Source organism: Elgaria multicarinata, chromosome 1 (genome assembly GCF_023053635.1).
Source record: "Elgaria multicarinata webbii isolate HBS135686 ecotype San Diego chromosome 1, rElgMul1.1.pri, whole genome shotgun sequence".
Lineage (NCBI taxonomy): Eukaryota > Metazoa > Chordata > Lepidosauria > Squamata > Anguidae > Elgaria > Elgaria multicarinata.
Genome location: NC_086171.1, coordinates 219,377,794 through 219,389,648, shown reverse-complemented (window position 1 = coordinate 219,389,648; position 11,855 = coordinate 219,377,794). Strand labels below are relative to the sequence as shown.

Genomic DNA, 11,855 nt, shown 5'->3' with positions numbered 1-11,855 from the left:
GCTGTTGCCACAGCCCGTGGCCCTGGGATTGCAAGGCAGGAGGAAGGCACGTGCCGGCCCCTGGGGCACCCGCTGCACCTCCCTGCAAGTGGCCAGGCAAAGTCGGGCGGCCCTGCGGGGCCCGGACGCAGGCACCTGCTCATGACTCCCCCCCCCAGGCTCCTCCCCTCAGCAAGGAATCGGGACATTGCGCCAAAGCACGGCTGCGGAGCATTGGCGGGGGGGTTCCTCCCTCCAGAGCCCCCAAACCAGCCAACAGCCACTGGTTCAGCCGCCGCAGAAGATGGCCGAGTGGGCCGCCGTCCCCTGGATCGCTGCTCTTCTTGCGGGGTGGGGGGAGAAGTGCTGAGGGGATGGGGCCTGAACTGGCCGGGGCTAACGGGAAAGAGGCCGTGGGCCGTGGCGGGTCACAGGTGAACGTCTTGAGGCGAATGTGTGTTTGGGGTTATTGGGAAGTCAAGCCAGGAAAGCCCCTCTGGGGTCCCTGCTGCATTTGGAGTGAGCCCAAGCCCACGTCGTCTTGGGCCGGCCGGCCCTGAGGTGAAGGACATGATGCTGCCCCCCCCCCCCCGCCTGCCCCCTATGCAGAAGCCAGCTGGCCTGGCCGTTGGACAGCTTTTACCCCTGTCCCTGAAAGCGAGGGCATCACCAAACCCTCGCTCTTGCCGCTTCGGGCTGGGAGCTGGGCTACGCGAGTCCCTTTGCTTCCCCAGCACTGGCAGCTTGCAAGCACAGCGGTCTCTCTTGGGGCCACCTGAGCAGCTGGCTTGCTCTGCGCTTCCCCAGGGAACCTCTGGGCCTACTTTGGCGGAAGCCAGAGAGCTTCACACGGCCACTTTGGCTGGGAAGCTGCCGCTGAGCCGCTGTCGGGCGCCCATCCTTCAGCCTCCCCGGTTCTTCGCTCCCAAGCCCACCATGATGGTGTGGCTTCTGGCTGTGCAGAAGTGCTGGGGGTGGGGGTGGGGAGAAAGAGCGCGCACCAGGCAGGCAGGCGCTTGCTGGGAGGCCCTTTGCGCGAGGCTGCCGGGCTGCCTGCGGGGATCTCCTCCACGCTGCCTCCCTCGTGGGGCTGGGGGCAGGGGGTTCCGCTTGCTGTCCTGTGCAGAGCGGAGGGTCTGCGAGCCGCTGCACGGTGGCTGCACGTCTCCATCGAACTGCTAGCGCCGGCGGCCCAGGCCCCCTCCTCCCTCCTCGGCTCTCAGCCGCCTCTCGTAACTGATAACAAGCGATTAAGTCCGCCAAACCATTTAGCGAGTGAATATTTCATGAGCCTCAGCAGGCGCCCCGAGCTATGTGGGGGGTGGCTGCGGGAGGCTTCCAGGTGTGTGTGTGTGGGGTTTTTTTTTACCCCTTTTGGGGGCATGTTTAGGTTCAATATTGCTCAAAGAAGAATTGAGTCTGTCGTGTCTTTATTCAGAACATAGTGGGAGGGCCCCCTGTGCCCATCTTCTGTTCTGGCTTGTTGGTGGGGTGCCTTTCCTGGTGGGTTTTGGCCAGCAACGGCTCTGAGAGACTGAAAAATGGCAGCCCCCCCCCACCGATGGGTGTGCTGGATGGTGGGTTTTGACTCCTGGCTAGCCCTCCCCTTCCTAGGGCCTGCTGTGGCTCATGGACCGGCCAGGCTAGCCACCGCCACCCTTTCCTTTGAGGGGCAGAGCAACTCTGCTGCGCCGTTGCCAGCACCGCGCCTGCCCCTATTCTTTTGCCCTGGGGTGGGCTGCAGCGTCAGAGGCCGGGCAAATCACTGCACAAGAGAAGACTCCCACGCATGTGATGGGGCAGGGAGGGGCACGCTGCTCTCCTACCCTGGTTCTGTTCTGTGGGAAGGGGAGGGCAACAGGCAGCTGCTTTGCGAGGGAGCCCAAAACGGCCTGGTGCCCCCCAGCCACTGACCTCTTTGTCTTCCCCAGGTGCCTGGAGGCAGATGCCCTTGCCCTGTGCCAGCCGCTTTGACCAGGCAGAGGCCGGAGGCTGCCCCCATCAGCTGCTCGGGCCGGGCCCCAGAGGCCGAAGCTGGAGCCACAGAGGAGCCACAGAGAAGAAGCCTGCGCGGGGCCTCCTCCTGAGCAGCCCCACCCCGGCCCGCGTCTGACTCTGCTTCGCTGCCACCACACGTTGGGCCAACGAGGAGGGCCTTTTCGGCGGATGAGGCTGTTTGCCCCACAGGCCCCTGCGGGAGCAGGCAGCCGGTTGCTGAGCGGGCCTGCCCAGGCAGTGCCGGCAGCGAGGAGGGACCGGTGCGCACTCAGCCTCCTGCCCGAGCTCTAGGACTGTGGAGGGGCAGCCCGGAGGCCGCGTCCAAGCGACCCCTTCTGCTCCTGGCAGGGCACTCCCTCCCCTGCCACTGCCCTTGGCACGGACGCTGGGCACGGTGCGTGGCAGGGCTCGTTCCGCCCAGCCTGATGTTCGTCTTGCCGGCCTCTGGACATCTGCCAGCGGGAAGGGAGGCTGCTGGGACTAGGACAGGGATGTGATCCTCACCTGCTGGCTATCAGAGGCGTAGAATTGCTCGTAAGGATGCAGGAACTGCCCCCCACGGACGGCTGAATCACAGCAGAGGCCTGTGGCTTCCTTGCTGCCCAAAGGATGCCCATGTCCCCTGCGCCAGCGGCCCGGGCTCTGCGGTGATGGCTCCCGACAGCTCCTCTCGGACCCTGCTGCTGCTGCTGCTGCTGGCGATGTGGGTGCTGGGCTGCCCGGCTATGCTGTCCATGCACGTGGAGCCGGGGGGGTCTGGCCTGGAAGAGTCCGGTGATGACGGGGGGCTGCCGGGCGGCGGGCGCGTGAAGCGTGGCTGGGTGTGGAACCAGTTCTTCGTGGTGGAGGAGTACACCGGCACGGAACCACTGTACGTGGGGAAGGTAAAGTCAGCCGGGTCGTGTGGGCTGGAGGTGCGTGGGCTGCTGGGGGTGTAGCAGCTGCTGCGGTGGGGCAGGGCAGGGGCGGCCCCATTGCTGCAGCTGGAGAAAGGCGAGATGGGCTCCTTCTGCACAGGCCGGTCGAGCTCACCAATGCCTGCCCACGCGCTCCCTGGCGGCTCTCGTCCACGTTCCTGGTGGTCTTCAGGCCATCCCTGCCAGCAGACTCTGGGCCAGCTCTTCCCAGGCCTGGTAGGCACTGGCCTCCTTGCCACGCATCTGGTCTGGCACGGGCAGGGACCAGGGACCAGTGGCAGAGCACATCCCGCGTTCAGCTGTTGCTCCAGCCGTCAGGTGTGGGTGCCACGTGGGGCCGAGAAGCTGGTGGGTCAGGGATGCTGGTTCAAAGGGGGTTCCTTGAAGGGCCTCCGCAGGGCCGCCTTGGAGGCGATGAGGCTTGTCTGGGGCCGGTTGTTGTTATAGGCCTGTGACCAAGAGGCCTGCCAGCCAGGGGAAACCTTGCTTGGCACCTGCTCTTCTCTGGAGGACAGGTGGCCCAAGTGTGCTGGGTGTGGATGGGGGAGGAGGGCAGGCAAAGGCCGGGCGGCGTGTGGGTGCGTCTTTGAGGCGCTGTCGTTCTTTGACATTAGTGCCCATCACCAGCCTCCCCCCCCCCCGTTCCACCGAGTGTGCCAGCTTCTCCCCAAGGCTGCAAGGGGAGGCCATGGGGCACCCCAGAGCCTCCGGCCCGCCTGGGCCTCGCTGAAGCTCGCCTCGGTGCCCCAGTCCTCCTGCCGAGGGCCCTGGCTGGGCAGGAGGGGGCCTGCAGAGGTGGTGGGGCCGGCCTGGGCCTGCCTTCCCCGCCAGGCCCCTCCCGCCGCCCCTGCCCGGCAGCGGCGATGCAGCTCCAGTTAACTGGCAGCTCCCCTGGGGAGCGACTCGGAGCATCGGGCCTTGGCGAATTCCAGAGGTAGCCTAGCAACAGCCTCATTTCCAAAATGAACCCAGGAACCTAAAACTAACCCACTTTACAGCCCCTTTTCCACGCCATTTTGCCACAGCAGCTGCCGGCCCCGAGAAAACCGCCAAGCTGAGCAGGAAAGCCGCCTCTCCGAGGAAGAGCCACGGGGCCCGGTGGGCCCGGCCCTTCCCCCGCTTGGTGGCCGGCCCGGGCCAGGCTCATGCGTGGCCCCCTGGACGTGGGGCTGGCGGCCGGCCTGCTCCTCCGCCCCGCACCCCACGTCCAGGGCCAGCCGCCCGCCAGCCGAGGAGGCCCAATCGCATTTTCATAAAAATCTGGGTACTTGAGCTAATCCCTTTTCTGAGGCGTAATTTCCCCTGAGGGCCCCGTGGTTTGATGTGGATTTTGGTGTTTTTTTAAAATAGAATTATGGGGTCAGCGTGAGTTACAAACTTGTGCCTGTGGACAGATCTATTTTAGATAGAGGAGGGGATTAAAGGGGAAAAAACAGATTTAATTAAGTTGCTAATATTTAAAGGAAATTGATGAACTTGGGCTTTATGAGTTGGAGCAAACACCAAAAGCACCTTCATTAAGGGCGAATTTTTATTTGATTTCCTTTTCCCCTCCATCCCAGAGTCGTTTTTTATTTGTGTATCTGTGCTTTCTGTTTAATCGTTTTAATAAGGAAAATGCACCTCTGCTCACATTTAATTTTGATTTAATTAGTAGGAGGTAATTAATGGCCTCGTAAAATCCCAGATTTCTAGCCCTTTAGGGCAAGGAAACAATTTCCCTTTTTAACAAACGGAGCAGATGAAAGGTTTTTGTCTGCCTTCCAAAAGCCTTCTTCTCCTGGGCCGCCTTTATCAGAACTGGGCCCCCCCCCCAGCCTCCCCGCCTGCCCCCCCCCCACAGTGGGCTGGGCTGGGAACGGCTGGGCCCGCGGCATCAGGCCTCCCTCCTTCCTCACCCATAGAGAAGAGGTCTCCCTTCTTCCCGGGGAAGGGGAGGGACCGTAGCTCAGGGTGGTAGAGGCCCTACTTGGCAGGCAGAGGGCCCCCGGTTCGATCCCTGGTGTCTCTAGGCAGGGCAGGGAAAGAATCCAGCCTGAAACCCCGGAGATGCCTGGCTGCCAGTCTGTGTCGACCATCCTGGGCTAGACGGACCAAGGCCCTGGCTCAGTGCAAAGCGGCTTCCAGGGTCCCTGCGTCCCCCTGGCAGGGCTCCTGCTTCCTGACTGGGGCTGAGAGCCATTTGCAGAGCTGGCCCAGCAGAGCTGCTGCCTCCCACCCGAAGAGCCCATGGGTGGGAGGAGGGAGGGAGGGAGGGAGGGAGGGAAGGGGGCTTCTTGGAGGCCTTGGGAGGCCCCGCCTGGCGGCTGCACGGGTCCCCAACTGAGCTGGGGGCGGCCATGGACCCTCCAGCTCCTCTGCACCAGGGAGTGAGCGTGGGGGGCGGAGGGGCTGGTGTGTGTGTGTTGAAGTATAGCGACAGTCATTCTTGGGGAAGATGGAGGGATTGCAAGAGAGCGTCCCGTGGCTCTTGGCTCATTTTGAGACCTTGCCTTCCTTCCCGGCATGTGCCGTGGTTTTGTTTTGGGCAAGTTTCCATGTGTGGAACAGGCGAGAGAGGAGGCCTGCCGTGGGCCCTGGCCGTGGAGTGGAGTGAGGCTGAGCCCGGACGGGAGGGAGATCACGTGCTCCTGTTCGGGACGCCCTTCTCAGCTGTCTGTTAACACACACACACACACACACCAGCCTGGCCCCGAATTCCAGCGGTGTGGTGGAGCCAGGGCACCCGCCAGGACCTTGGAAGCGCAGGGCGATGATGCCCTGGGTCACCCCCTCAGGCTTCCCTGTTCCCGCTGAGCTACACCCCACACCTCACAGTAGCTGGGCCAAGAAAGGGATGTCCCCGGCAGAGTTGCAATGCAAAATACCTTGGGGTGGGCAATGAAGACCCAGGAGCTGCACAAAAGCCCTGAAAATGGCTCAGCCTCACTCGGTGACCCTGAGTCACTGGATGCTCGTTGGAGAAATCCTGAGCTTGTGGCCTTGTGCTGCAGGGGGGTTGTGCCCCCCCTTTCTCACTCAATCCCCAGTCTCTCCAGGTAAAAGCCAATGTGCTGATTGGGGCTGGTACACTGTGTACGGCTGCCCTCTGTGCATGTTTGTGTGCGTGCATGAGCACATAGCTAGAGAGAGAGAGAGAGAGAGAGATTGATCCACACAGTGGCCTCCATTTTGTGGGCCATCTTCAGGGCTGTGGGGACTGTCATGATGAGCACCTGGACTTCACCTTTTCTGTACTAGTTGGGTGAGGGGGTCTGGAGTCCAGGACTCCAAAGGGTCGACCGTTTTCTGTCTCACATCCTTTGGGCTGCCGTTTGCTAGGCCTACACGGGGTCCAAACTGAAATTGCCAGGAGAAATTTGCAGAAGGAGGGATCTTTGCTCTGGAAATGGGGCACATGGGTTTGGGCATGGGGAGGGAGCCAGCTGGAGTCCAGCAGGCAAGCCTGCTTTGTAGCGACATGCAGCCCCCCGAGAGGTTTCCAAAGGAGAGACGATGCACCGCTGTGGCAAAGGTGCCCATCTCAGGAGCCCACAGGCGTTTGCTGGACCTTTCGGAGAGAGAGCAGCGACTGCCTCCGGCCTGGGGGACATCCTGCACGCTCCCATGTTTCAGCTTCCCTGAGTCCGCCTTGGGCTGCCTGCGCTTGGCCTTCAGCAGGAAAAGCATGTGAGGGGAACTGGGACCGCGGCAGCCACTTCTTCTGCTGGCCGTCCCCTGAGCTGGCTGGCACAGAATGGATCTCTCTTGGAATCATCGGGCCATCATGTTGGAGGGTGCCTCAGGGGCCATCTAGTCTGACCCCCTGCTTCACATAGGGAATTCAGAGCACCCCCAGCAGAGAACTGCCCAGCTTCAGCGTGAAAACGACCAGCGAGGTCATGGGCTCTCCCACGCTAGAGGCCTTCAAGAGGCAGCCGGACAGCCATCTGTCAGGGATGCTTTGAGGTGGATTCCTGCATTGAGCAGGGGGTTGGACTCGATGGCCTTGTAGGCCCCTTCCAACTCAACTATTCTATGATTCTATGACTGTCAAGAAATCTCTTGAAATGTTCAACCAAAATCTACCCTCCTGGAACCAGTGATGTGAGTTTTCCAGAAAAAATTCCAGTGCAAATTAGGTAAATTTGCATAGGTCATTTGTATATGAAAAATTTTCCGCTTCTACTGGAATTTTTCCCAATGCAAATTAGGTTAATTTGCATAGACTCATTTTCATAGGAAATTTTTCAGTTTGCATCAGAAAACATTCTGATGCCTGGAGAGATTTAATTTAGCCTGTTTATTTTACTTGTATTTAGCTGAAGTTAAACAAAGCTATTTTTTAAAAAAGGGACCTTCTGTTATTTTTTTTATCCCAATACACCACAAGTATTTGACCTGGAATATTTGAGAGGGGGGGAATTAAAGCAGATGTAATGTGATTTAAATGTTATATTATATGGATTTTAAAAATCAGAATACTTGTAAACATTTAAGGACAGTTAGTTGCATCTGCACCCCTTAGATTGGTATGAATGGTTGACACATCAGTCAGTTTTAGCAACCCAAAGCACGTTGACAGCCAATCACCTCTTGCCACAAGAGTCCCGCGCTCCTTCAATGAGCTTGTGGGGGCACCTTCGGTTCCCCCCCCTTAGTCCCGTCTCACCCTGAGACACACGTGGACACGTCAGTGACGAACGTGGATCCTCTCAAGTACTTGCTGGAGGTAATATCTTCACTTGAAAAATAGTCATTGCTACTTTGAAACCGCCAAGCTTTGCCTAATAACATATTCGCAATGGGCAAACGTTCATTTTTACTAATGAATTTATGAAATGGAACATTTTCTGCAGGAAAATAAACCCCTGGAATTCCCCCCCCAAACATTTCCCATTTTGTTAACTTTTCCAAGGAAAATTTTCCACCACCCTCCTGCCAATCACTGCCTGTAACGTTAGCCGGCTCAATCTAGATTTACGCTTTGGGGCAGCTGAGAACCTGGCTCTGCCCTCTTCTGCGTGACGGCCCTGCCGGGACTCAGCCAGTGCCGCCCTGCCCTCCTTGAGCCTTTGCTCCGCACTGAGGGAGAGTCGTGGCGCCTGCCTGATATCAACGAGCCGGACGTTGATCCTCAGAGAGAGAGAGAGAGAGAGAGAGAGGACACGGAAGGCTCTGCTCCGAATGGGCACCGAAGGGATCACAGGTCCACGTGGGCCCCCCAGGAGGGCTTCCTCTGGTGACCTCAGTGCCCAGGCAGCCTAGTAAGGGAGAAGGTCGTGAGTTCTCCACCTCCAGAGGTTTTCAAGAAGGGGCTGGGCAGCCGCCTCTGAGGGATGGGCTGAATTGGTTTTCCTGCGCATTGCAGGGGCAGATTGGGCTCGATGATCCTTGTGGCCCCTTCCAACTCCACAATTCTGTGATTCTATGAAGACACTCAAATATCCTGGTTCCGAGTGGTTTAAGGCTTTATACATGAGAAATAAAACCTTCAGGCTTGGCCCAGGAGCGGATGGGCAGCCAGTGCAGTTCCCTGCCTCGTGCTGAAAAGGGGGCAGCTCCTGACACCAGCTGAGCTGCTGTGTTCTGTGGTAGCTGCAGCTTCTGGACCAACCTCAAAGGCAGCCCCAGTTAGAGCCCGTTGCAGGAACCGAGTCTTGATGTTACTAGCATCTCTGATACTGTGGCCATCCCTGTCCAGGAGAGGCCATAGCTGGCATACCGGTCAAAGCTGGTAAAAGGCACTCTGAGGTGCCGGGGCCACTTGAGCTTCCAGCCACAGAGATGGATCCAGGAGCACCCCCAGACTATGAACCTGATCTTTCAGAGGGAGTGCACACCCACACCCACCCACACACCCACATCCAGAACAAGCAATGAGCCTATCTCCTGGTCTTGAGACCCATTCACCCACAGGGGCTTCCGTCTTGTCAGGATTCAGCTTCAGTTTATTGGCCCTCATCCAGCCCATGACTGAGTCTAGGCACTGGTCCAGGACTTGCACAGCTTCTCCTGGTTCAGATGTCACAAGGAGACGGAGCTGTGTGTCATCAGCATACTGATGGCATTTGGCTCCCTTTCTGCCCATGGCCGCTCCCAGCGGCTTCATAGAAATGTTGAACAATGTTGGGGACAAGGTGGGACCCCGTGGAACTCCGCAGCTCAATTGCCGAGGAGCTGAAGAAGGGTCACCGGGGCTTCTCCGAAACTGACCCCGCAGGGAGGACTGGAAGCCCTGCGCCTCCTGTGCCCAGCTCGTGGGCCGTGGTTTGGCTTTGCATGTGCTCGATTTGGCCACGGGTGGCGGCGGTGGCGTTTCTTGCTTCCCCGTTGTGGCTCCCATCTTCGCTAGGCCACCCGGTCTGTGTGGGCTGTCGTGGGTGGCTGCATTTGGGGTCCTGGGCATCCTCTCCAGGAGATTTGGCCCCGGGCTTCTTCCCCCCTCTCCAATGAGGTAAATAGAAACATAAACTGCACCTAACAAGACAAATATAACGAGGGGCTCGTAAAAAGTGGCAGCGCTGGAATAAATCCTGGCTGCTGAAGCCGTGTGTGTGTCTGGAGGTGGATTATGGAACTGCAGTTCGGAAGATGGAGAGGCCCATAAACATTTTCATATTTCATTAGCCGATTAATGGACGGCTCGCCTTTTTGGCAACTTTGCTGATTCTCAGCAAAAATTGTGGGGACTAAATGAAGGCGTCTGATGATGCCTTTCCGGGGGCCTTATCCCATTATGGATGGTCCCAATTAATGCTGGTGCTACTTGCCGTGGAGCTGAATTCTGCCTGTCCAGTTGCTGTTAATAGATTTCTCATAAGTGGCTGGATTGTAAAAACCTCATAACTCAGTTTAATGCCACCAATAAAATTATCTCCGGACGTCTGGCCCAGATTCCAGGCACTCTGGGGCTGAGGGGAGCTGCCATTTACCCTTTCGCTCCCTGGTTGCAGGATCCCAGAAGGAGCCGTTGGCTTGTGGCAACAGCAGGAGCCACGGCCAGCTTCAGATTCCTGCCATGTCTGTGGTCATTGCTGCAGCTGCCACTCCCCAGGATGGCTGCTCAAGGCAAGGGGCGCTTGTTGCATAGCAAGCCTTGCGGGATGTGCGGAGGGAATCGGGGCTTAGGGCCATCTGCAAAGGGGGTTCAGTGATGATCGTCCCCCTGCTCTATGCCTGCTCAGAAGCTCCAGCGGCCTCGGGCGCTGAGCAGAGCCAGGCTGGTGCTGTTCTCATGCAGAGACACGCACTCAGCACCACTGCTAAATTCCTGCCCCTAGCCATGATCCAGTAGAGGGATCACAGTTCAAATCCTGCCTTAGCCACAGGCTCGCAGGGCCCTCTGGAGCAAGCCACTCTGCCTCAGTTCCTCCTCTGAAATGGGAGCTCTTTCTCTCTGCAAATTTTGTCAAATGATGCATACTGAAGAACATTTCGTTAAACAGTTGAACAGTTGAACCAGTTACCTAGGGAGGTCGTGGGCTCTCCCACACTAGAGGCATTCAAGAGGCAGCTGGACAACCCTCTGTCAGGGATGCTTTAGGGTGGATTCTTGCATCGAGTGGGGGGTTGGACTCGATGGCCTTGTAGGCCCCTTCCAACTCTGCTATTCTATGATTCTATCCCTGCATGGATGGACCTCCCAGACTTAAAACAGCAAGAGAGGGCGCCTCATGGCCCTCAAGCCCACCGTGAGTCTGGAACCATCTCTTGGGGCTGTGCACATGTCACGGGGGTGGGTGGGATTTAACACAGGAACGTAAGAAGACCCTTGCTGGTCAGGCCAAGTGTCCCTCTAGGCCAGCGGGAAACCCAACGGCAGGACATGAGTGCAGCAGCACCCTCCCACCCACGTTCCTATAGCAACTGGCGTACCTAGGAATCCTGCTTCTGACACTAGAGGTGGCATAGAGCCATCTGGGCTAGTAGCCATTGATAGCCTTCACCTCCAGGAATTTGTCTAATCCCATTTTAAAGCCATCCAAATTGGTGGCCATCACTACATCTTGTGGTAGTGAGTTCCATAGTTTAGCTCTGTGCTGGACGAAACGTGGAGCTCTGCCTGGAATGGCAAGGAGATCAGCCAGACGAGCAGAAGGCTGGAGGCAGCCCTGCAACTTGGCCTGCTCTGGCGAAAGACAGCCGGGCTGGAATGCATTGGAAGGATCAGTCCACAGTTGATGGGAAAGGGATGCCCTATGGCCAAGACCCTGGGTGGCCTCTGCCACTCAGAGGAGACGAGACCGGGCTCAGTGGCCAAAAGCTTTGAGCTGTGTTCTCTCTGCCTCTCAGGAGGTGGGCAGCTGTATGACCTCCACGGCCCCTCCTGTGGAACGTGGTGGGACCTTCTGCATCAGCCCTGTGGCTGCTCACTCTTCCTAGACCATTCTTCCCCTGACGGTTGAGCTGTCCGGACATTTTGGACTACACCTGACAGCATTCCTGACTATGGGCCATGCTGACTGGGGCTGATGGGAATTGAAGTCCAGGGCAAGAGATACATGACAGATGCCTGTGCCGGAATTGATGTTTTCAGGAAGGGAGTCTGAGGAATGGAGGCAAATAGTGGTGACAGAAGATGAAGTTCTCAACCTTATTGACAAATTAAAAGCAAATAAATCACCAGGCCCAGATGGTATCCATCCTAGAGTTCTCAAATAACTCAAACATGAAATTGCAGCTGTTGTAACCAAAATATGCAACATGTCCCTAAGCTCAGCCTCTGTACCAGAGGACTGGAGGATGGCCAACATAACACCCATTTTTAAAAAGGGATCCAGAGGGGATCTGGGAAATTACAGGCCGGTTAATTTAATATCTGTTCCAGGTAAATTGGTTGAAAGCATTATTAAAGACAAAATTGGTAAGTGTATAGAAGGCCAAATCCTTCTGAAAAAGAATCAACATGACTCCCACAAAAATAAGTCCTGTCTCACGAATCTTCTAGAATTCTTTGAGAGTGTCAACAAACATGTAGAC

General features: G+C 57.5%; 1 protein-coding gene across 1 annotated transcript in view; it reads left to right on the top strand.

The window, feature by feature from the left end:
* The first annotated feature begins 2,366 nt into the window (after positions 1-2,366).
* The window catches only part of CDH22 (cadherin 22), a 77,085-nt gene continuing 67,596 nt past the window's right edge, over positions 2,367-11,855 (top strand). Inside the window, exon 1 of the mRNA XM_063147518.1 lies at positions 2,367-2,861. Coding sequence (XP_063003588.1) covers positions 2,628-2,861 — 234 coding nt within the window. The 5' untranslated portion in view covers positions 2,367-2,627. The remainder of the gene's footprint in view (positions 2,862-11,855) is intronic.